This window comes from Orcinus orca, chromosome 15 (genome assembly GCF_937001465.1).
Source record: "Orcinus orca chromosome 15, mOrcOrc1.1, whole genome shotgun sequence".
In the NCBI taxonomy this organism is placed as follows: Eukaryota; Metazoa; Chordata; class Mammalia; order Artiodactyla; family Delphinidae; genus Orcinus; species Orcinus orca.
This window is the reverse complement of record NC_064573.1, coordinates 64,916,674-64,942,023: the sequence shown is the minus strand read 5'-3', so window position 1 is coordinate 64,942,023 and position 25,350 is coordinate 64,916,674. Positions and strand designations below refer to the sequence as shown.

Here is a 25,350-nt window from a genome sequence, read left to right as displayed (position 1 = left end):
AGAGGGGACCGCAGGGTGGACGCCAGGCAGCACCAGGGAGCAGAGGGTGGGATGTGGTTTATGGGACGTGGGAGCCTGAGGAAGAGATGGAGACTTGCAAGGGAGCCCCGAACTCCCAGGAGTCGGGCACTGAGGATCCCCTGACAGAAGGTGAGCGACCCCAGCCATGGCTGCCTGACCTCAGGGGAGCAAGGGCCCGCCTGGGATCCATGCACTGGACTTTGGGCACCTGTGCCCGCTTCTCCTGAGGTCAGGGGCTCCCGCGATGGACGCTGCCCCAGTGACCTCCCGTCTCTCCCTCACTTTGCAGGTCAGCCCAAGTCCTCGCCCTCAGTCACTCTGTTCGCGCCCTCCACTGAGGAGCTCAACGCCAACAAGGCCACCCTGGTGTGTCTCATCAATGACTTCTACCCGGGCAGCGTGACGGTGGCCTGGAAGTCAGGCAGCACCACCATCACCAAGGGCGTGGAGACCAGCCAGCCCTCGAAACAGAGCAACAGCAAGTACGCGGCCAGCAGCTACCTGGCCCTGACGGCCAGCGAGTGGAAATCTTATGAGAAGGGGGTCAGCTGCCAGGTCACGCACGATGGGAAAACCGTGGAGAAGACAGTGTCGCCCTCCGAGTGCCCTTAGGTCCTGGTCCTCACATCCTCAGGGGACTGGAGCCACAGGACCCCTGGAGGGTCTACCCACCCACCCTGGTCCCCCCAGCCCTTCCTCCTGCACCCAATCAACTCTCAATAAAATGTCCTCATTGTCATTCAGAACTCATGCTCTGCTCGTTTTTCTTTCTGCATTTGGTGTCCTGAACTCAACCATCCTCAAAGGGGAACAAAATCCTCTTATCCATCCGGAAATCAAGATAGAGGATGGGTCTTGGGGATTTCACGAGGGATGGTTTCACTGTCACCCAGAGACCCTCCCGTAGAACATTCGAGAACAGGGAATTGGGTCGCTGCAGGAATGGAAGTCTGTCCACCCTCCCCACCCTCTTCCATGTTTCCTCCTCCGTGTGGACCACCTCCACATCTGATTGTCCCGGTCACAGTGTTTGGTTGCCAGGGCCCCCAGGACAATACCTCACCTCCCTTCCCTGGAATCCTCAGCGTCACATTCCGGATTGTGTAGCCCTCAGGAGTCCGTCGGCTCCGTAGATGATGACCCACCGATTCCATGTGTCCTTTTGCTCAAAACCCACCCTGGTAATTCCGCATGACCTCGTCCTAGAGTTCCCACCCCCCTCATGGCACCTCCTGCTCGCACCTCCCTAGGGAAACAGCCCTGTGCCCCTCCCCCAGGCCTTCCGGTCACACTCTGCACAGGACCCACAGTCCCTGACCCTGGTCACTCATCCCACACTCCCTCTAGACAGTCCTCCTCCCACTTGTGTCAGGAGGGTCCCGACTGCCTTCAAGGCTCCTGGGACGAGGCCAGCTCTGCTCTCACCAATCTCTCGGTGGCCAGCCCACCACCTACCCACCACAAATGCCAGTGAAAACCATGTGAGTGGTCGATGGGACCATGAGTCTAACGTCAAGTTTCGGTCTAGGACGGTGCCGTGGACTTGACTGTGTACTGATTCACCATCTTAGATCTGGAATGAGATCTCAGATCAGTGAGATTATTGCTGTAGGAGCTACACAGGACAGAGACCCGAGTGGTTAGAAAGGCAGACACACACACAGACACACACGCACATGCGCGCACACCGGCACACACCGCGTTACTGCAAACTTGGCCGTGTTGGACCTGCCTCTAGGGCACTGGAGCCTCCAGAATCCCTGTGGCCTCGCTCTGCAGAGAGCACAGCTCCATCCCCTCAGGGTGCTAAACAGGCTCCTCACCCTCCCACTATGACGCCCCCACGCTACTGACCAGGGGACCCCACCTCCTCCAGGAAAGGAAAGTCCCTGGGATGTGATGTGACACCCAGATGTCTCTCCTGCACCTCCCATGCCTGGGGAAGGATGGAGCCCCGCTTCCCAGGGCTGAAGGTGCTGGTGGGGTGGGATCCCCCCTCAGCCTCCCCGAGGACAGACCAGCCCCCATGACAAGGAGGGTGGCCCTGGGGCCTCTGTGCAGCTGCAGGTGGGCCTGGGCAGGGGGTGGAGGGGTGTCAGGAGGGTTTATGTTCAAGGCTGTGTCACCGTGTGCTGTGCTCGGCGGAGGGACCAAGCTGACCGTCCTGGGTGAGTCTCCCCCTTCCCCTCTTCTTCAGGGTCCACGGTGAAATTTGGGCAGATTTTCTTGTCTTTTCCCTCCTGTCTGGGGCTGGGGTCTCACTCTCCGGAGCCTGTCACCTTCACCTTTCTAGGCTGTCCTTCACCCCCAAGCCTGTCGTTCTTCACAGAACCTGGTGGGCATGGTGGGGACGGGCTAAGTGACCCTCCTGCCACCCCTCGCTCTTCCCATCCCGAGCCTTCCCTCCAGGCCCTTCTTCTCTGGATGCTGGGATGTCAGCTCCCTCCTCAGGGTGCCGACCCCTGGGGTCTGAGGAGAAGGGAGGGACTGAGGCCCAAGGAATGGGGGTCTCAGGCTGGGGCACTGGGTCCAGGGATGTGGGAAGGACACTGGAAAGAGCTGGACAGAGCATGGGTGTCATCCTGGGATCTTTCTGCTCAGGGACCCAAATGGGGGCTAGTGAGGGACCCCAGAGCCAGGGGCCTTGGAGAGTGGAGGAGGGAACAGTACACGGGGGAAGGGTAGACGAGTGTCCCGTTGAGAAGGTGACCTCAGGGTGCTAGGTCCCCATCCTCCTCCCAGCAAGCAGGACACCCCAGGCCGCACAGATCTCAGGACACTCGGGCCTTAAGGGTCACCGCACCCAGTTACACACTGGACGTGAGCCCCTAGCTCAGACGCCCAGCGTGGGGACTCCTCATAGGGACAGGTGACAGGAACTGACCCGGCCAGGCAGACAGATGTCCCAGGACAGACAGATCCCCAGCGGGACTTCACAGGTCAGGGGACCCCTCAGAACAGACACAGCCCCAGGCTCAGAACACAACGTTCACCCACATGGAAACTCTCATTTGTGGGACTCCCTGGACCCCAGCCCCGGGGCTGACGCTCCCTCCACCCTGGCAGCCCTGGAGGGGTCTCTGTGGTCTCTGTGGCAGCCCTAGAGGGTTGGGGGCTGCGAGGCTGGCGTCAGGGGGACTGTGGGCAACAATCCCCCCCTCTGCAAGGGAAGAGAGCCTGAATGGGGGACAGACAGACGACCTGTATGAGGACACCAGACGAGAACCAGGGGAAGATCTCAGACAGACAAATGCCCAGGACAGACAGAGGAAAGAGGGGACCGCAGGGTGGACGCCAGGCAGCACCAGGGAGCAGAGGGTGGGATGTGGTTTATGGGACGTGGGAGCCTGAGGAAGAGATGGAGACTTGCAAGGGAGCCCCGAACTCCCAGGAGTCGGGCACTGAGGATCCCCTGACAGAAGGTGAGCGACCCCAGCCATGGCTGCCTGACCTCAGGGGAGCAAGGGCCCGCCTGGGATCCATGCACTGGACTTTGGGCACCTGTGCCCGCTTCTCCTGAGGTCAGGGGCTCCCGCGATGGACGCTGCCCCAGTGACCTCCCGTCTCTCCCTCACTTTGCAGGTCAGCCCAAGTCCTCGCCCTCAGTCACTCTGTTCGCGCCCTCCACTGAGGAGCTCAACGCCAACAAGGCCACCCTGGTGTGTCTCATCAATGACTTCTACCCGGGCAGCGTGACGGTGGCCTGGAAGTCAGGCAGCACCACCATCACCAAGGGCGTGGAGACCAGCCAGCCCTCGAAACAGAGCAACAGCAAGTACGCGGCCAGCAGCTACCTGGCCCTGACGGCCAGCGAGTGGAAATCTTATGAGAAGGGGGTCAGCTGCCAGGTCACGCACGATGGGAAAACCGTGGAGAAGACAGTGTCGCCCTCCGAGTGCCCTTAGGTCCTGGTCCTCACATCCTCAGGGGACTGGAGCCACAGGACCCCTGGAGGGTCTACCCACCCACCCTGGTCCCCCCAGCCCTTCCTCCTGCACCCAATCAACTCTCAATAAAATGTCCTCATTGTCATTCAGAACTCATGCTCTGCTCGTTTTTCTTTCTGCATTTGGTGTCCTGAACTCAACCATCCTCAAAGGGGAACAAAATCCTCTTATCCATCTGGAAATCAAGATAGAGGATGGGTCTTGGGGATTTCACGAGGGATGGTTTCACTGTCACCCAGAGACCCTCCCGTAGAACATTCGAGAACAGGGAATTGGGTCGCTGCAGGAATGGAAGTCTGTCCACCCTCCCTACCCTCCTCCATGTTTCCTCTTCCGTGTGGACCACCTCCACATCTGATTGTCCCGGTCACAGTGTTTGGTTGCCAGGGCCCCCAGGACAATACCTCACCTCCCTTCCCTGGAATCCTCAGCACCACATTCTGGTTTACTTTCCCCCTCAAGTGTCCTTCTGTCCATTGATGAAGACCCACTGATTCCATGTTTCCTTTGGTTTAAAACTCACCCTGGCTATTCCGCATGACCTCGTCCTAGAGTCACCCCCACTGCACCCCCTCCCAGCCCCCTCCTGCTCCCACCTCCCCAGGGACACTGCCTTCTGCCCCTCCCCCAGGCCCTCACTGTCACACTCACAGGAACCTCCATTCCCTGACCCTGGTCACTCATCCCACACTCCCCCGGGTATCCCTCCTCCCACTTGTGTCAGGTGGGTCCTGCCTCCATTCAAGCCCCCAGGGCCGAGGTCAGCCTTTCTCTCTCTGACCCTTAGAAGTCAGCCCAGCACTGACTCCACCACAACTGCCTCATGTCCAAGTGTCCATGGTGGTCGATGGGCCCCATGAGCTCGAGGTCCGGCATCATGTTCTAGGAAGGTGCCGTGGGTTCGTCTGTGAACTAGTACACTTCTTTAGGAGCTCAGAATGGGATCAGAGACCCTCCCAGATGACTGTCCTAGGTGCTAACATAGGATCTCATAGCTGCACCTTTCATTGCACACACACACACACAAGTTACTAGAAACATGGCCCTGTTGGACCTGCCTCTAGGGCACTGGAGCCTCCAGAATGCCCCGTGGCCTCGCTCTGCAGAGAGCACAGCTCCATCCCCTCAGGGTGCTAAACAGGCTCCTCACCCTCCCACCATGACTCCCCCCTCAAGCTGCTCTCCAGAAAGGGAGTTCCCTGGGATGTGATGTGACACCCAGACATCCCTCTTGCCCCTCCCACAACTGGGGATGGATGGAGCCCCGCTTCCCAGGGGTGAAGTTGCAGGATTGGAGAGGCTTCCCCTTCCCTCCCCAAGGCCAGACTAGCTCCCATGACAAAGAGGGTGGTCCTGGAGCCTCGGTACTGCTGCAGGTGGGCCTGGGTTAAGGGCTGGGTGGCTGACAGGTGGGTTTATGTTTGAGGCTGTGTCACTGTGTGCTGTGTGGACCCAGCTGACCATCCTGAGTGAGTCTCTCCCTTTCCATCTTCTTGGGGTCAGGAGTGACAATTGGGTAGGTTTTTCTGTTTTCTCTGTCCTGTCTGGGGCTGGGGTCTGAATTGCTCTGGGGCCTGTAACCCTCACCCTTTAGTCTGTTCACTGTTCTTAGACCCCAGCTGGGGACAGGATGGGATGGTCTCAGTGAGCTTCTTGCTCCCGGTACTGTGACCCTGAGGTCTCTCCCGGGGACCTTCTCCTCTTGATTCCTCATGTTTCCTTGAGGGATAGTTTCACTCTCACCCAGAAAAGCCCAGAGAATATTCCAGAGCAGGGCAGCAGGACCCAGGAGAGCCCACCTCTGCAACTTCCCTACACTTGTTGTTCTTGTGTGGACCTCGCCCACCGCCGGCCCTCAGGCCCTCTCCCCCACTCCCCTGCCCCCAGGATATCTGAACTGCTTCCCTGGATTCTTCACAATCTGAGACTATGAGGCAAGAAACCCCCTCCCCAAAAGGGCGGAGACCTGACACCAATACAAATGGATGGATGGACATGCTGTATGAGGACATGGGGAGAGGGTCTGGGGGGAGGGGATCTTCAGGCAGACAGATGCCCCGGGAAGGATGAGAGGTCACAGCTGATGTCGGCAGCAGCAGGGAGCACAGGGCAGGAGGTCAAGTTATGAGGACGTGTGAACCTGAAGGGTCAGGGGCCAAAGAGGGTGCCCAGAGCTCCCATGATTAGGGCATCCAGGACTTCCAAGTGGGTCCAGTGGTTAAGACTCCACGCTTCCACTGCAGGGAGCACAGGTTCCATTCCTGGTCGGGGAACTAAGATCTTGAATGCCACAGAGCATGGCCAAAAAAAGAAATTAGGGCATAGAGATTCTCCCAACAAGATCCGGTAGGGTTTCCCCGTGCCCAACCTGGGCCCACCGCAGCCCTCTTCCTGCACCAAACAACTTGCAATAAAATGTCCTCATCGTTATTCAGAAATCATGCTCTCTGCTCATTTCTTTTTTTGTCTCGTGTTTAATTTGCACTCTCTCCAGAATTCTGGGGGTGGGGTGGGGAATCCTAGGCGCCAGTGAGAAAGTAACTAAAGGGAGAGGCTCACAGTCTCCTGGGTGGGGGCATCTCCCAGGCAACCAGCCAGGACACATCACCCATCTGCCCTCTCCTTCTTCCCACTCCTCCTCCAGGACAAGGCCGTGCCCACCCCCTGCCACCTTCCTGGCCGGAGCTGCCCATGGCTGGTGACCTCCAGATGAGCCCTCCCTCCCTGCCCTGGTGGGGACTCTCCACACCTCCCTGCCCCCGGCTTGTCCTTTCTTTCCAGTATGGCTGTTAGCATAACTGACTCGGGAACCTTCGCCCACGTTCCTCTCCCTCCGTGTCCTGCCTGGTCCCTGGGCTGGGCCACTCCTGGGGGCCTCCCAGCCCAGGCTCCGCCTCCTTCCTCCCTGGCCTCCTGCAGCCCCTTCTCCTCCTGGGCTCATGGGGAGGGACTTTGATCTTAGCTTCTGCTCTGGGGCACTGCTTCCCTCCTGCCCCAGTTAAATGCTCTCCAGGCCTTACCAGCCAGGCATCAAACCTCCCTCGGAGGAAGATCCTATAATGACACACGCCCTACGGATGGAGACACAAGGCCCAGAGACCCTGAGTGACCTGCCCACGTTCACGGCAGGACTGAACCCCATCCGCCCACCCGACCCCAGAGCTCAGCTCCTATCCCCAGGTTCCCAGCCGCCCCCAGTGCCCTGCCCACCCTGGCCAGGCCCTCCTGACTCATCCAGCCTCCTCCCTGGGGAGCTCCGAGCCCACCTGAATCAGGTCTCCCTCCCTGGGACCCACGGCTTAAGGGGACAGAGTTGCTGGGGCCCATGAGGGACCATGGGGGACAGGGGCCTTAGGTCAGAGTGGCTGGCTTCCTCATGCTCTGGGTCAGAAATCAGGGTCAGGGCACTGGGGGAGGGCCCGAGAGAGGGTCGCCTCTTTCTGAAGACCCCACCTCAGTCCAGGCTCCCAGGGAGGGTCACCGCAGGGCTCACCCTTGGTTGCCCCAACACCAGGAGGGTCAGTCCCCAGTAGGTGGCTTCCCAGGCCCCCCCCCCCGCCACTCCCTGGTCTCTAAAGATGCAGGAACTGTCACGACACCTTCAGTCAGGGGCTGCTGTCCAAGGAGCTGTGGATCTGGGGTCCAGGGAGGGAAGCCCAGTGCTGAGCACAGCAGGAGCTCAGAGGCCAGGACAGTCCTCCCGCAACCCCCCAGAGCAGCAGGCCGGCTCCCCTTCTCCCCCACTGAGGCCCCTGTGTCTGCCTCTGCCTTTTCCTGCCAAGAACCTTTGGGGTCCCCACTTCCTCCGGGATGTGAGACTTCACCACCGCTCCTGGGGGGCGTGCAGAGGGGCATACGGAAGAGGGGCCCTGAATTCGGGGAATCTCAGGCCCCATGATGGACGGACGCCCTGCCACGGAGCAGCCACTGGGCTGTCAGCCGTGGGGATGCTTCACCCCTCGGATGTCCCAGCCCCTCCGTGAAACCTCAGAGACACCCCACTTCCCTGCGTTCACTGTAACAACACCCCTCTCCAGTCCCCTTCCCTGCAGTTGACACTGGGGCTGGAATCACTACCAGCCCACGAGTGACCCAACCCCTTCCAGGTCTCAGACCACTGGCTGCCAGTCAGCTGCTGTTTCCCAAGTGCCCGAGCAAGCCCTGCCCCAGCTGGGGCCAGTCCCGGCCCTGCCTGCTCCCGATACGGCAGTAACGGAGGACCCAGACACCCAGGCGAGCGGTCAGAGAGCTGGAAGGCCGTCTCTGGGGCCCAGCACCAGCGTTCAAGCCTCAGCAGGTCCTAGTTTCCCTCCCGATGGCCATTATAGGCCCACAGACATGATCCTGGGGAAAGAAATAACCCGGAGGTAATGAGAGGCCCAGACTCGAGGATGGCCTCTGTGACCTGACAAACTCCTGAGGATTGTACTTCCTCATATGAAAGCAGTAGGGCCACCGAGTGTGAGCCCACGACACAGGGCACTCCGGCAGGGCCTCTGACTGTGACCTCACTCAGTTAGCAGGCAGCCCCAGTGGCTTCCAAGGCTCTCGGTCACTCCAGGGTAAGCCATCTGGCTCACCCAGGCTGCCCCTCTCGGCAGCCATGCACCCACGCTCTGATCCTCAAGGATGGCACATTGAGGCCAACCCACTTTCCTGTCACCCCCTCCGGTCCCCCTGGACCTGTCTCCCACCCATGACCCGACTTGGGGCCATGTTCTCTCCAGCCACACCCTCCTCCCTTCAGCTTCTTACAGCACAGCTCTGGGGGCTCCACATTGCCCTCCCTTCCTGACGTCACCCCATCTTTCCCTGCACTCCTAGGTACCAGTGACCTCCAAGGGGCCCAATCCAACCATCCCCTCTCTGTCCTCCCCACTGTCGGCCTCTGAGTGGATTTGAGAACCACACTCCGTTCTTTCTCTCTTGAAACTCTTCAGCCCCCAAATCCCCTCTCCTGGGTCCTCTTTCCTCTCCTCTCTCACCCCCTTCCCCATTTGTTCTGTGTTGTCACCAGGTCCCGGGGAGCCAGCGGCCTGGATGCCCTTCCTTCTCTGTCCACGGGAGCTAGAAACTGGGTGCATCTAAAAAGTGCTCGTGGAACATTACTCAGCCATTAAAAAGGATGAAATAACGCCATTTGCAGCAACATGGATGGACCTGGAGATTATCACACTAAGTGAAGTAAGTCAGACAGAAAGATAAATATCATATGATATCACATATGCAGAATCTAAAAATAGTGATACAAACGAACTTATTTACAAAAACAGACTCACAGACTTAGAGAATGAACTTATGGTTACGGGGGGCAGGGGGGGCGAGGACGGGAGGGATAGATTGGGAGTTTGGGATTGACATGTACACACTGCTGTATTTGAAATAGATCACCAACAAGGACTTACTGTATATAGCACAGGGAATTCTGCTCAGTATTCTGTAACAACCTAAATGGGAAAAGGATTTGAAAAAGAATAGACACATGTATATGTATAACTGAATCACTTTGCTGTACACCTGAAACTAACACAACATTGTTAATCAACTGTATTTAAAAATTTAAAATTTTTTTAATTAAAAAAAGAAAGGGGATCCTGTTTCTTTATCCGTCCAATCTCCCAGCCCGACCAGGGCTCTGACCTCGCTCCAGAAGGTAGGTGCCCTGAGGGCAGGGGCTGCACCCCCCCCCCTTATTGCCTCAGAGGGTCAGCTGGGTGCTGGACAGGCATCAGGGAGTCTCTTGATGATTGCTGGCAACTTACTGCAGAACTGTCCCCAACTCTGCCCAGTTGTGGGACTGACCATCCCCAGCTCTGCCTGGTTAGGGACTGATTGTCCCCGGCTCTGCTGCAGGTGTCTGTCATCTCTCTGCCACGAGGAAAGAGCCCCAGGTGGGTACTGCCTGTGGATCGTGTTCTAACTCCCCCATACCAGCCCAGGAAGTGGGTGCTAACACCCCCTCACCTCATGGATGAGGAGACAGACGTTCCCAGAGCTGAGGCAGCTGCCCAGGTCCCGCAGGCACTCAGGGCCACACGCACGGTGTGCACCTGGGCCCCCCTCATGAGGTCACCTTCCCCCCCGAGGAGGCTGTGCTGTGCCGGCCGGGAGACGGTGCTGAGCACATGACCCCCCAGCCTCTGGACATCAGAGGCATCCTAAGGCTCTGTGGGGTGGGGTAACCCTGGCTCCTCAATCTATACTGACTCGGTGCAGGTAGGGGCAGGGAGGAGGGGGTTCATGGACCCTCTGAGTCCATACAGCAAAGCAGTGTGGGTATTGTGGGCCCAATTCACAGAGGAGAGAACTGAGTCTCTGTCAGCGGGATGGGGGTTGGGGGACCTGCCCGGGGTTACAGGGTGAGCTGCTGGCTGACCTGCCCCCCCCACCCCCAGCTCTTTCCACAGCTCCTCAGCCCTGCGAGATATGTCATTCATCCATTCACTCACTCATTCATTCAGCAAACCGTCAGTGAGCACTGCTGTGGGCTGGTGCTGGGAGCAAGGAGACAGGACCACCTGCCCTGAAACAGCTCATGCACTGGGGGGACTCCCGTAGAGCCCACCGCTGACCCCACCGTGTCCTCAAGCACCCAGTTCAGCTCCCCGCCTGGGGAGCATCTCCCCGCACACCTGGGATAAGATTTCATCCACTGCCCGGCCCCAAGTGGCGGATCCCCCAGCAGCCGGCACTGGCACATCTACAGGCTCATCACAGCCCCTCAGGGAGCCTTGAAGTCCCATCAGGGCTGCCATTGCCCACTTCACAGAGGGGACACTGACCATGAGGGATGCACCGGGCCTGCCCCGCTCAGCTCAGAGCTGGGACAGCCCCTGCAGACTGGTGGCCCCAGGGCACCGGCAGTGGGGGCGGGTGTCCATGCTGGGCTGACTCTTTGTGGAATAAAAGAGGGTCAGGTCAGGGGAGGGGGCTTGGCCTGGCCCTGCCCTGCCTGCTGTGCGATCCTAGGCAGTGCCCTCCGTCCAGGGCTTCCTTGTGGGAGGCCAAGACTGGGGGAGGTGACTGATGGGGGAGGGGGGTTGTGGCTTCCTTCACAGCAGAGCCCGGAATAGCCCTGGGGGAGGGGAGGGGAGGTGACTGCTGGGGCCCTGGGGGTGGCCCAGGAGCTTCTACTGAGCTGAGCTGGGTGATTCTCCCGGCCCACTGTGAGACCTGCAACGTCACCAAGAGAGCGCAGCCGGGCCAGGTCTGGGCAGGGGGACACCCTTGTCCTTCACCCCACAGTGTTCACCAGAGTGCCGCAGTGGTTGCAAGGGGCTCTGCCCCAGCCTGTGTCTCTCTGGATACAGACCCTCACTCCCAACACAAAGGTCCAAACCCAGGTTTCCAGCCGCTTTGAAAATACAGCTTCCAGGGGTGTCCGCGGAGCAGTCAGCTGTCTGCTGCCACACCCGCTGGTTCAGTGACACAGGACACAGCAAGGTGATGTCTACATCTCTCAGAGCGTGCTGTCCTCCTCCTGGTCAGGTCCTGCGTCCCCAGCCCACTGTGCCCGTGATGGGGCATCAACCTCCTCCCTGCTGCTCCTGAGCAGGACGGGTGGGAGGAACGGGCCAGGTTGCCAGGGTCCCTGGCTGCACACAGAGGAGCATCCCCCACCGGCAGCCACGCGCCAGGCTAAACACTGCTGTGCAGGAGACTTTGTGAGGCTTCGAGGGGACGCGCTCCCTCGAGGTGGCCAGAGAACCCCCGCTTCTGTATGGTCACCTGGAGGGACTGCACACCGGTCTCACGGACACAAACGCACTGATATGACAGAGGGTAGTTGGTCCTGGCAGGGCCAGTCTTTGGACCAGTTTTTCTGAAAAGCCAGTTGGTCACCTGGGATCACAGCAAACCCAATCCTGTTTGGCCAGGAATCCCCCAGTGACAGCCTCCCCCAGAACACCTGGCCCAGGGAGGGGTCCAGGGGGTGACCTGTCTCCTAGATTTCACTGACGTTCCCAGTTCATGCCCATGTCTTGGTGTGATTATTTTTTAAATTAATTTTTATTGAAGTACAGTTGATTTACAATGTTGTGTTAGTTTCTGCTGTACAGCAAAGTGAATCAGTTACGTTGCTGAAACCCTGGCCTCTGTCCACCGGTGCTGGATAGAAACGTGGAGACAGAGCTTTGGAGGAGTAGAAAAGAGCAGCTTTATTACTTTGCCAGGCAAAGGGGGCCACAGCGGGCTAACGCTCTCAAGACTGTGAGCCCCTTCCTGGGAAATAGGAAAGGGTCTTACGGTCTCAGGGTGGAAAACAGGGCTGTAGAAAAGGATCGGGACTGACGTAGTCTTGCATTCTTCTTCCCTCCTGGAGACATTGAGATCATTAGGGCTGGCGTCCGGTGGTTCCGGAACAGGTTCTGGTGGTCCTCGAGGTTATCATCCCGTCACCTTTCTGGAATAAAGAATGCTCCCAAAGGAGAGGAGTCTTAGGGAGTGTCGTCTTGGAGAAGTAAACGTCAGGTGCTTAGTACAACTTTAGCTAGAGGGCAATCATTTTCAGAGTGCAATTAAGCAAGAAAGAGAGGGGAAAAACATATCTGTAGGAGACAGGTTGAACAGGCAGAAAGAATAAGGGCTGAATAAGGGCTAACATAAAGGGGGTACCTCAACAAGCTTCTGCTACAGCAGTTATACATATCCATATATCTACTCTTTTTCAGATTCTATTCCCATGTAGGTCATTACAGAGTATTGAGTAGAGTTCCCTGTGCTTTACAGAAGGTTCTTATTAGTTATCCATTTTATATATAGTAGTGTGTGTATGTCAATCCCAATCTCCCAATTTATCCTTCCCCCTCCCTTACCCCCGGTAACCATAAGTTTGTTTTCTACATCTGTGATTCTATTTCTGTTTTGTAAATAAGTTCATTTGTACCATTTTTTTAGATTCTACATGTACGTGACAAACCCACAGCAGACATCATTCTCAATGGTGAAAAACGGAAAGCATTTCCTCTAAGATCAGGAACAAGACAAGGATGTCCACTCTCTCCACTTTTATTTAAAATGTATTGGAAGTCCTAGCCATGGCAGAGAAGGAAAAGAAATAAAAGGAATCCAAATGGGAAAAGAAGTAAAACTGTCACTGTTTGCAGATGACATGATACTATACATAGAGAATCCTAAAGATGCTACCAGAAAACTACTAGAGCTAATCAATGAATTTGGTAAAGTTGCAGGATACAAAATTAATACACAGAAATCTCTTGCATTCCTATACACTAACAACAAAAGATCAGAAAGGGAAATTAAGGAAACAATCCCATTTACCATCACATCAAAGAGAATAAAATACCTAGGAATAAACCTACCTAAGGAGGCAAAAGACCTATACTCCAAAAACTATAAGATACTGATGAAAGAAATCAAAGATGACACAGATGGAGAGATATACCATGTTCTTGGATCGGAAGAATCAATACTGTCAAAATGACTCTACTACCCAAAGTAATCTACAGATTCAATGCAATCCCTATCAAATTACCAACGGCATTTTTTCACAGAATTAGAACAAAAAAGTTTACAATTTGTATGGAAACACAAAAGACCCCGAATAGCCTAAACAATCTTAAGAAAGAAAAACGGAACTGGAAGAATCAGGCTCCCTGACTTCAGATTACACTACAAGATTATTAATAGCGCTCCTTCCACTCCCAGAAATGTCCCAGTGTGGACGATAAATTTTGGTCGTCTGAGTGCAGGGAAACTGTTTGCTGAATGGCTGAATGACTCTCCTTATAATAAGTTAAAATGTGGGGCTCAAGGCAGCACCAGGCTTTGTGGTCAGCTGACTGTGCAGCGCCATCGAGTCCCCTGACCGAGGTGCAGGATGGGGGCAGCAGCCTCACCAAGGGCCACCCCCAGGGGGTCACCATGGGGCTCCTGAGCCCTGTGGACCTTGACTGGAGCCCTGGTGTGAGCTCACACCATACCAGCCTATGAGAGCCCTGAGTGTGACCCTGACACCATTTCCCACCCAGTGATAGATCCGCATGTGTGGAAACCTGCAAGGGACGGACCCTCTGGGCAGCCCTTGTCCCCAGGGAAACTGGGAGGAATCAGGGAGAATGTCTGGGGCAACCAGGACAGGGGCCAGGGGAGGGGCTCGGTCATCAGACGCCCTGTGTCCACTCCAGGGACAGAGTAGCTAATGGTCAGCGCAACCCACCAGGGCACTGCCATGTGTGTGTTTCCACACAGATCGGGGTGACACTCTCTTCCTGTGGCCACATCAACCCCCCAGGTCCCTTCTGCTCCTCAGCACCTGGCCTGGGGACATCTCACGTCAGGGCTGGCATCCACTGAGCATCCTCTGTGCCCGGGGCTGTGCTGGGCACCAGAGTCTGGATCCCCCTCCGGTCCTCACCAGGATGGACAATCCCTGCCCGCCCAGGGCCCGGCCTCCTGGGGACATGCTGGGGCCTCCAGATTGTGCCGGGAGGAAGGAGGAAGCCTCAGCCAGACCCCAAACAGGCTCCCTAAGGAGGATGGAAAGGCTGCTGTGGGCCGGCCGAGAGCGGCTCTCCAAGGGAAGGTGGGACCCCAGAGCAGCCTGGTGAGCCCACCCGCAGTGTCTCTGGTCACACAGGGCCTCCAGCTCAGCGCTAGTGTGGACCAAGGCCCTTCGTGGATGAGGCCTGCTGTGGTCACTGCCCGGGGCAAAGCCACCACTCAGCAGCCCTTTCCTGAGCACCTACTATGTGTGGGGACCTCGGCGGTGGCAACGCAGCTCTGCTGGGCCTCCTGTGGGCACAGGGAAGCAGCCTATAGAGAGGGAATGGTGTCGTGCAGGATGGGCTCGTGCCCTGGAGAAACCAACCAGGGTGAGGGCTGAGGGTGCCCGACTGGGCCTCACAAGGGGCCACGGCCGAGCCTGGAGGTGGCCAGGGGGCAGGACAGCCCTGACTCTGGGTTGGCGGCTTGGGGCCTGTGTCCCCTCCATGCAGCCGGGCTGGTGATAGTGGAAACTCGCTCCCTGGGGTCCAGGAGGGATGGTCAGATGGAAAATGGACGTTTGCTGGTCTCTGAGGGTGACTGTTGCTGCCATTAGCATCGGCCTGTTCGGGCCCAGCCAGCCTCAGGCCAGCACCCCTGGGCTCCCCATGGGCCCCACCCTCACCCCCGCGCAGCTGGCCTGGTGAAACCAAGAGGCCCTGACGCCCGAAATAGCCGGGAAACGCCGACCGGCCCAGCCCGGGGAAGCAGGTGCCTCCCTCTCCCCAGGCTGGGGGGAGGAGTGGCTCCAGTTCTGGAAGCTTCCACCAACTCCCTTGGAGAAGAGACCTGCGTCACAGCACCCAGGCTGCCCAAGCCCCTGCGCCCAGGCCTGAGCCGGGCAGAGATCATGTCAGTCAACCATCAGAAGGGGCATCTTCTGTTCCAGAATCTGTGTCTGTGCAGGTCATACCCCCCTCCTCGTGGTCCCCAGGGACCTCTCTAAACTCCAGGCGCGCAGCTGCGGCTGACGTGGGACACAGCCAGACACTCGGGGCTCAGAGGAGCCCAGGGGGCAGGGCTGGCCAGGGCTGGACATGGGGCACTGCAGTCACACCTTCCCTGCTGTCCCCACACCTGGGACTCTTCTGGGGGAGGGACTGGGCCAAGGACGGGGAAGGGGGAGAAATGGGGACCCTCACAATCACTGCACTGGGAGCCCTGGGTCTGGGGTAATAATGAGGAGCCCAGAGCACAGATGTCCCCCAAGAGGCCTCATGCGGTCCTTCCCCAATGGACAGGACCTCAGATTGGTCAGTCACTCATCCATCTGTCCATCTATCTGTCCATCTGTCTGTCCACCCAGCCATCCACCCATCCATCCATCTACCCATCCTCCATCAATCCATCCATCCAAAAAGCCTCCCTCGGGCCTCCTGGGGGCCTGGCCTGTGTGGGGCTCTCAGCTACTCATGTCCCAGGCAAGGCAGGCCTGGCCCAGTCAAGGCCAAAGTCAGACCTGGAACGTGCCTGCTTCACCATGGAAGGAGGGGCCTTTGGACACTGGGTGCCCTGTTCCCTGCCCAGTCTGCCCTGTGCTTGGTCGATACACTGAGGTCAGAGCGGGCAAGAGGTGTGACAGATGGGCCAGCATGGTGAGGCCAGCTGCCTCCTGCCCTGTGGGTGACCTGACTCCCCACCTCACCCCCACCCACAGTTACAGGCCTCCCCGATCCACCCTCCAGGCTGACCCTCCCATTCTCTCCTCTCCTCCCCTGTCCTTCTCCAATCAGAGAGTTTCCCAGGACATTCCAGGGCTCCAAGGTCCTGATGGGAGGGGAGATGGGGGACAAGCACCCAGCCAGTTTCCTGAGTTCACCCCCAAAGACAGCAAATCACTTCCACAGGGTTGACTCCACCAGCTCGTTCTCAGGGGACACTGCCAGTAGATCCCCCAGCCCAGGGAAGCCGGGAGCCAGGCCACAGGCCACAGCCATAACATCGCATCACCTGACACATGAGCCGTGCAGTACCCAGGGGGCGAATGCCCCCACCCGAGAGCCTGGGGGAGTATGGCCCTCACCCCAGCACTGATCAGTCAGCTCATCAGCCAGTGTTCACTCCCATCGCCCCTCACCGCCCCTGTGGGCCCAGGTCGCGTCCTGGAGGTGAAGCTAAGACGGAAACTCGCCCCTGCCCAGCCCAGAGCCCATGGCGCCGAGAGATCCTCCCCCACCAGCACACATTAGCGGGGAGACAAGGACGGCGGATCCCGGGGTCCTGGGGGTTCAGCCGAGGGGAGCAGCAGCAACTTCAGCCACCTCAGAACAGGGCCTGGGAGCTGGACCCCCAGCGCTGAGGGGCAGAGGGAGGAAGGGCCTCCCGGGGGGTCAGCATGAGCAAAGGCACAGAGCGGGGGGTGGGGGGGGGGCCGCAGCAGCCCGCGGCTGGCGCACACAGGTCCCCAGTGAAGCACCCTGACCCCTCCACCTCGGAGACTCCAGACTCCTGTCTCCCGCACCGCCTGGCCCACCACCCTGCTCACCGCCCAGCAAGCCCTTGCGTTCGGTGTCACACGGCAGGGCCCTGCCCTGGGGAGGAAGAGGAATCAGACACAGACTGGACGCCGGGCAGAAAGGGACGAGCAGAGGGTGCGGGGAGCAGGCCCAGGGAGGGACCGGGGGGGTGGTGGGCCAGGAGTTCTCCAGGAGGGACGGTTCTCTGTGCCGCACACAGTGAGGCCGGCTGGTTGGCCAGAGTGTCCCGAGCCCTGGAACCCAGCAGAGGGACAGGGACGGGGCTCAGAAGAGGTGAGGCAGGGGGCAGAGGCCCTGAAGGCCTCAGTCCTGACCAGATCTGAGATTCCAAAAGGCAGCTGTGCCCTGAGGCTACTGAGGGCCTACTGTCCCGAACCATTTACAAAACGCACAACACGAGTTACCCAGCTGAGCCGCTTCCGGATTCCATGGGGCTCAGCCAGCATCACCGTCCCATCTCACAGGTAGGAAAACTGAGGCCCAAAATGATTAACATCCCAGAGAGTGAGACAGAGCCAGCCCCCGGTGTTCCCCCTCCCAACCTGGGGCCTCCCCTCTGAGGGACAGGAAACTGAGGCCACACAGGGGCAACCGGATGGAAAGCGGCCCTCTGCAAGGCCCCAGAAGCCTTCTGTGGGCAACCTCCCCCCATCACCCCCCAGCCCCGACCCGAGTCAGGGGAGCAGAAAGGAGGCCCAAAGGTGGACCCAGTGGCCACCCCCACCCCATGGCTGGAAGGAGGGAGGGCTGGTGGCAAAGGGCATGGGAGTGTCCAGACCCCAGGGTGGACAGGGAGGGTCCCCCTCACCCACAGCCCTTCTCAGCCCTTGACCTTAGGCCATTTGCTTCCCTCTGTGGGCTCAGTTTCCTCATCCCATCTATACAGGGGGTGATAAGTCTCTATCCCAAAGGGTGGGCTTGGGGATTAAAGGAGCCAATGTCTGTGAGGTGCCTGGACCATGGTGCCCCTCACCCACCCCAGCCACTGCTGTCACGTCTTGGGCTCTTGCCTGGGGCCTGCCTCTGATATGCTGTGTGACCTTGGGCAAGATAATTCCCCTCTCTGGGCCCCAGCTTTCCCCTCTGCTCAGGGAGTGCTGGGTGACGGGCCCTGTGGGCCAGAAACTACAGGAAAACTGTCGGATTCCTGGATGAAGGGGCTGAGCAGGGAGGCCCCGGGCCTGGAGGGGCAGTGAGGCCCGAGGTGGGAGCTAGGTGGGGGCCAGGCCAGGACAAGGAAAGGGTGGAGCGGGGGCCCTGCCTGCAGCTGGCCACCCCTGGGAATCCCCAGGCTAAAGTTAACCCTGCATTGGCCGAAACCAGAACTCAGGGTGACAAAAGGGAGAAGTAAGGGGAAGAGAAACTGAGCCCATGGTCAGCGGGGCGTGGGACGGGTGACAAACAGGGCCAGGTGTGGCCCGGGACTACGGGACAGAGCAGTTTCAGGGCCGTAGTCGGATGTTTGTGCAGCTCGCAGGTGGGAGTAGAAGAGCCCTCCCCCTCCCCCACCCCCTCCCAGCCGCCTCCCAGCCCCGCCTGGGCCTGATGCCGCCCCCTGGCTGCCTCCCCACAACCTCCCCCAGCTCCATCCTGGGTCCTGGAATCCTGGAGGGCCCGACCCCAGGGGATCTCAGAACCACTCAGGGGTGGCCCCCACTGTCAGCATGGCCCTGGGAAGGGAATAACCCGGGGCACAGAGCGAGTCAGCATGGGAAGGGAGGGGCTCCGGTCCCAGAGTCCCAGCCCCGGGCCCTTCTGGCAGCAGAATGAGTGGATGGGTGGGCAAGGGGGTAAGCACAGGCCTCCGGCTGCCCAAGACCCCGTGATTCTGAGGGGCCCCAGGGAGCCGGACGCATCCCATCTTTTCAGGAGGGAAGGTGTCCCCGCGTCTGTGGGCTGGGGACACACTCTCCTTTGACCCAGCAGACCCAGCAGTTCATCACCGGCCCAGGGCACAGAGACACCGAGGTACCCTGCCCTGCATCTCTAACAGAGATACCTTCAGACAGCCTAACTTCCACAGCTCCAAACAGCCTTGGAGACGTGCCATGGATGGATTCCACCGTGGGGGCCGGGGGACAAGGGCAGGTGACAAGAGAGGTCTTGTCTGAGCCCATCTTTGTGAAAAGGACATGACTGTTATAGGGAAAAGTCTGGAAGGATACACACCAACACACTGAATCCTCCCTGGTAGCAAGATCAGATGTTTATTTTCTTCTTTATGCTTCTCTGTACTTTCTCATTTCTCAAAGAACGTGGATTACTTTTATCATCAGAATGCTAAACAGTAAACTGATTCAAGATCAACGACACTCTAAAACTGGTGTGTTAGAAGGTTTGAAAGGCATTGTGAAAATAACATTATCCCCAGGAGGTCACAAGACAAGACCTGGCACGTGTGAGCGTGTCTCTGTATCTACATCCACATCCATGTCCATATCTCTTACCTGGGGCTACCTGTGGCAGTGGACCCACAGGTAGTGTTGGTTTTCATTCGGCACATTTGACTTTTCTGATTTATTGGGTAATTATGAAAAACAAGATTTTTTTCACTTAAGTAAGGATATTTATTCCAACTCACTTAACATTCAACAAATATTTATTGCTTGCCTGCTACATCCATGACAGGCTGGGTGCAGGGTTTGGGACTACACTGATGAAAAGACAGAGAATCATCCCTCTTGAGCAGTGGCCCAATGGGAGAAATGTGTATGGAAAGAGGTCATTACAATGCTGAGGTGGATTCTTACCTCTAGGTCTTAGGTCACCTCCAAATCCACGAAACTCTCCCACCGCACCAGCTCCACACCCAGGCAGGAAGGTTACTGAGCCCCTAAAAACAGAGAGAACGTATTCCAGGGATGCTGAATACCTAGCAGCAGGCATTGAGCAAAGAGGGTCAGAGAAAAGCACCCCCCTTTTAAATACAGTTAAAAACAGAAGCGTGAGCGATTGTAAACAAAAAGTTTAAGTAATTTCTGCAACGAGTAATAAAAACTTTCCCACCAATAAAGCAAATTGGCGTGGGACACAGTCCAGGATCGGCAGAACTTATGAAGGAAAGAGGCGCTGTCTGAATAGACTTCAAGAATTTTTACCCAGTTCTTTGGACAGGAAGACTTATGTGGTAGATCAGAGCACAGTCCATGCAGGTGAGAAGACCTAGGGTGACAAACTTCTCTGCCATGTAGGCGACAGCTTATCTTGGCAACTAATCTCTCTCCCTGTGTTCTGATCTGGCCGATGTTGATAATATTCGCGGCCTCCTCTCATTTCCATCTTGAGGAATGCAGGAGGGGATGTACCTCCATCCTTTCGCAGAATACCGGGTTCAGTGAATGGAAGAAACAGGTTAGAAATGATGGTTGGAAACTCCCTCTCCGTCACATAGAGTTTGTTAATCCTCATTACATTTGTAGGTGCCACAGGAGCTTGTAGATATGTCATTTCTTTTCTTATACTCCTAAACTGTCTATTTAAACTGTCCACTTAAGGTCATTGCCAGCTAGCAGTCCTGTAAGTGACATGAAGACACCTCAGTTGTTCACTCCTCACTCTCCCCAGAAAAATACAAGTGTTTAACCCCACTCAGTGAGTCTGGTGCTGTGGCCCAGAGCCCCAAAAGGCAGGGACTCAACAGCCATCTCTCTAGCCTGCCTGCCTCCTGCCTCCAGAATCCTCACGGACGAAGGAAGAGGTGCAGCCCCCTTCCTGGGTCTGCAGACTCTGCATCTCGCCTCCAGCCCAGTGCCTGGCAACTTCAAGGCTCTCAATGAACAGTTCGAACGAGGGAGGGAAGGAAGATAGGGACGGGTGAATAGACAGATAAGTGGGTGGGTTGGTGGGTGCATGAGCAGGTGGGTAGCTGGGTGGGTGAGTGGATGGATGGACAGTTGGGTGGATGGGTGGATGGATGGGGAAATAGCTGGATGATTGATGGATGTGTGGGTGGATGGGTCAGTGGCTGGCTGGCTGGCTGGCTGATTGATGGATGGGTAGATGAGTGGGTGGATTGGTGAGTTCATGGGTAGGTTAGTAATTGGATGGGTGAATGGATGAATGGATATTTGTGTGGGTGGGTAGATCCTAATTATGAGAAACACAGAACCTTAGTGCCTGGCAACTGTGGAAAGGGGCTGAACGCAACACCCAGGTTCCAATCCCAGCTCTGATCCTGACTTGGTGTGACCTTGGGCCATTTCCTTAGTGCCTCTAAGCCTTGTCCCCTTGCAGGCAAAGATGATGTCAACCCCTGCCCTGCCCATCTCACAAACTGCTGGGAAGAACACTGAAAGGACACATACGCGTGAAGATGTTTTAGAAACCCGAGAGGCTTCTCAGGTGTACTCTTAGCCTTGGAAGGACCTTGCAGGGCATTGAGCTGACTCACCCCTGGCTTTGGAGCACAGCTGTGGGAAGAGCCTGAGCTTGGAGCCCAGACAGACCTGGGTTCCAATCCTGGCTCCACCACTTTCCAAGTGTGTGACCTTGGGCAGGTGACTGTCCTTCCCATGTCCTCCTCTGTGATGCGGAGGTGATGACAGCGGCAGCTACCCCTCGGGGCTGTGAGAGAATTCAGGGGGATCATTCAGGAAAGCACTCAGCACAGCACCCAGTAAGGGTGCAATGATGGATCTGAGGTCTACCATCTGGGGTCACAAAGAAGAGGCTCAATCCTGCCCTCTCTGTAGCAGTGTTCCCTGGAGGCCTGGAGGTGTTCCAGGACATCTAACTCAGGGGTTCAGAAACCCTGAAGTGTGTCTGTAAAAATGCTGATTGTGGGGAGAGGTCCAGGGCTTTGTGCAGAAACGAGGCCATGGCCCGTGGAGGACTAACCACACTGATCTAATCCAAGGCCCTCATTAAGGAAAAACAGAGACTCTAAGCCACCACAAGGGCACTCGGTGGGTCAGAGGAAGGCCAAGTACACAGGCATTCAGTCCAGCGTGATACCCTCCTTACCCAGCGGTGGGGGCCTTCCTTGGAACACAGGGCCTGAGATAGGATTACCGCCACCTGGTAGCAGCATGTACCAGGCAGAAGCCCCCAGGATGGGGGATGGCAGGAGGACCGCAGGGGTCACCATTTGGATTGCGCAGTAGGATTGTGAGGAATTTCAACTTTCTTTTTAAATTTGTCTCTCAAGTTTGTTATAAGAGGACTTTAACAATAAATTAAAGTTGAGGGAGAAAGAGGTAGTAGCTGGTGGCAAAACATCTCACCCACTCCCCCAGGGGACTTACAGTTCATGATCTTGTGCTGATGAAAATCAACCCAGCGAGAGGCCCAAACAGAGGGAAATAGAGTTTATCAAACACAAGTGTGACCTGCAGCGGATAATCCAGGAAGGGAACTGCTGAGCCTGGGACAGATCTGTGTCCTCTCTCAGGGCCATCCTGGCAGAGAGGTGCAGGTGCCTCTGGGGCCCCAAAACTCCAGGCCCAGCTGGAGGTAACAGGATGTAAAGGAGCTGCAAGGACACAGGTGTCAGCTCAGCATCAGGGAGAATCATCTTGTTTGTTTTCTGAGTTCCTCTTAAAATAGAGTTTACTGGTCTTGGTCTTTGGTTTTAAAATAATAACTGCTCACTGTAAACAACGTGAAGATTACAGAAAAACAAACAGGAGGAAAAAAACGCACCCCATGTATTTCACCCAGAAGGGCCGCCACTAATATTTTGATGGATTTCCTTCTATCTTAATCCTATTTTAATTGTAAACTGTAAAAACCACAACATAAATAAATAAAATGTATCTGTAAAGTTTAAAAAGTAAAAGCAATAGTGGTGATAGTTGCACGACATTGTGAATGTGCATTTCAAAATGGTGGATTCTCTGTGATGTGAATTTCCCATTAATTAACTTCACAGGCTCAGAATGTGGCCACAACCTCAGGAACTCTGATTTCATCATCTCTTTACTTTTCCTTATAGTTTTAGGTCCTCTGTGTTTGCCCTTAAACCAACCACTTTCAACTTAGCCTGTTTTTGAACTTCACGTAGATTAAGTTAGAGTGTGTGTCAGGGAACTCTGTTCAGTATTCTGTAACAACCTGAATGGGAAAAGAATTTGAAAAAGAATAGACACCTGTATATGTACAACTGAATCACTTTTCTGTACACCTGAAACTATCACAACGTTGTTAATCAACTATACTCCAATATAAAATAAAATTTTCTCTCAAAGTTAGACTGTGTGAGTCTTCTTTCTCTCAACACTGCATCTGATACCACCCACACTGCCCAGCACTGCTTTCACTGTGGACATGGAGGGGCCCCCACCCAGCTGTGTGCCCGGCTGGCCACCACTGGGCAGATCTGCCCCCGGAGTAGGACCACCAACACTGAGGTGGGAGGGAGGGGTTCTCCAGGGCCTGTCATTGTCCAATGCATTGTTTCCACTTGTTTTGTTTTCAAAAATGGAGACAGCTTAATTTTTTCCTGATTATAAAAAGATATACAAAGGTTCTTTACAAATAAAATGGGGAAAAAGGTATAGAGATGTGAAGTTTCCAGCACAGCCTGAAGATCACGTTGGTTATACCAGGTGTGTGTCCTTCCAGACTGGACCTCACATTCCACCCAGACAACAGATCAATGATAGATGATAGATAGATGATGGATAGACAGATGATAGGTACATAGATACATAGATGACAGAGAGAGGAGAGGAGATAGATGGGTAGATATTTTCCTTTTGTCACTGAACAGCACACCCACGCATGTGTGGTAACCTGGGCGTGCATCACGCTCTCATGACACTCAGTGGGTCCCTCCGGGCACTACTGTCCCGCACAGGATGCAGCCAACGCCCCGGCCTCCATCCCTGGGCAGGGATCCCACCACTGACTTCGGGTTGACCCTCCCCACAGGGATCAAAGGTCATGCCCGTCTAAGGCTTTGAGAGCTCATTCCAGAACGACTTCCAGAAAGGCAGCACACATTGCCCCCCACCCCTCAGAGCCTGGGAGGACCCCTGGATCCTAGGGAAGGGATGGCACAGGTGTAGACAGAGAGGGGCCCGAGGACACTGCCCCCCCACTTGTCCCACCCGACCCCTGCTCTGCTCTGAGGTGGGGGGCAGACAGGGGCCCCGAGGCCTCTTCCCAGCTCTTCAGAGCACCCACCACAAGCTGGCCTGAACCAGCCAGAAGCCCCCTTCTCAGGGAGTCTTCGAACCCCTCCCCTCCAACCGCGGTTGCCCTGCGTGTCTCCCTGGCAGCACGGAGCCCCCGGTGAGAAGAGAAGGCGCAGGGCTGTGAGCTCAGCCCTCCGCTGCTCTTGGGTTTGACGAGGGGGAGTGTGTGAATGCTGGGAGTGGGGGGCTGTGGGCTGGGGTCTGTGGAGTCTGCACAGGTGGAGCTGTGGGAAGGCCCTGTCAGTGGTCTCCACAATCAGAGCCAAAGGAAGGGGTCTGGCCCCTCTACCCCAGATAACCTCTGGTCCCTCAGCTTCTGAGGCCAGAGACCCCCAGTTTGCCCTTGATGGGGGAGCGTTGGAGGGGAGGTCCCCAGCCCCAACATCTTCAACAGCAGGGCCTGATTCCCCATCTCCCTGGCCCTGATCTCAAGAGTCTGGGGTGTCGGGCCCATTGGGGGTCCTGGCTGCCCAGCCCAGCTGCCCCAGGAGCCAGAGGGGGGCGAGGGTTACTGGGGAACCTGGAAGGGGTCTTAGAGATTGGGCCCCACCCACTCAGTTTTCACAGGAGAAACCAGGCCCACAGGGGGCAAAGGACTTGTCCGGGTCACACTGTGAGCCCAGCTGCTGGACTCAAGGCCCAGCGCTCTCCCCCACCACACCCATGATGTTCACACGCCCTTGGCGCTGAGGGGCCCCCTCTGCTCAGCCAGGCTCCAGCCCCACGACCTGCACCAACACTCAGCATTGGCCATTGTGAGCTGAGGAGTCCTCAGGTTCTGCACCCAAGGCCACAGGGCCAGCACTCTCTGGCCAGGCCTCCCAGCCAGGCTCCTCTCTGATCAATGGGCCCCGGCCTGGCTTGACTCCTGCAGGCCTAGTGCCTGTCTTCTTCATCTGGGCCTTTGGGGTCCCACCCACACCCCCAGCCACCATCCAGGCTCAGAGGCAGCCCCTGTGTGACATCCCCGTAGGTGAGTCTCGGTCCCACTCTGAGCAGACAGCACATGAGGGGACCGCAGGCATGGTGTCCTGTGCTTATTTACCATGAATGGGTGGTACACAGTGTCAGAGAAGAGAGGCCTTCCAGGCCTCAGGGAGCAGACTGAGCCCCCAGACCAGGGTCCCTTCTGACGGGCCAGGCCCCAGCCCGGCTCTCCCCCAGCCCGGGGGCCTCAGTCCATGGCTGGGGCCTGGAGCTGGGCCTGTGGGGAGCTGACCTGGCGGCAGGACAGCCGAGTTTGGGAGCCCAGCCAGGCCGTCA

The 25,350-nt window shown here is 56.9% G+C and overlaps 1 protein-coding gene, 1 long non-coding RNA gene and 1 gene segment (V, D, J or C); 2 read left to right on the top strand and 1 right to left on the bottom strand.

Annotated features, from left to right (window-relative positions):
• Positions 1-767, top strand: part of LOC125961260 (immunoglobulin lambda-1 light chain-like) — an 82,350-nt gene extending 81,583 nt beyond the window's left edge. For all 10 annotated transcript variants that reach the window (XM_049698082.1, XM_049698078.1, XM_049698084.1 and 7 more), the window contains one exon: positions 311-767. In XM_049698082.1, the coding sequence (XP_049554039.1) occupies positions 311-633 (323 nt within the window). In that variant the 3' untranslated portion in view covers positions 634-767. The remainder of the gene's footprint in view (positions 1-310) is intronic.
• LOC125961265 (uncharacterized) overlaps positions 1-2,424 on the bottom strand; it is an 88,169-nt gene extending 85,745 nt beyond the window's left edge. For all 3 annotated transcript variants that reach the window (XR_007471716.1, XR_007471715.1, XR_007471714.1), the window contains exon 1: positions 2,354-2,424. This is a non-coding gene — a long non-coding RNA (uncharacterized LOC125961265). The remainder of the gene's footprint in view (positions 1-2,353) is intronic.
• Positions 1-4,060, top strand: part of LOC125961261 (immunoglobulin lambda variable 2-8-like) — a 66,576-nt gene extending 62,516 nt beyond the window's left edge. The window contains 1 exon segment of the V gene segment in view: positions 3,604-4,060. Within this exon segment, the coding sequence occupies positions 3,604-3,926 (323 nt within the window).
• The last annotated feature ends 21,290 nt before the right edge of the window (positions 4,061-25,350 follow it).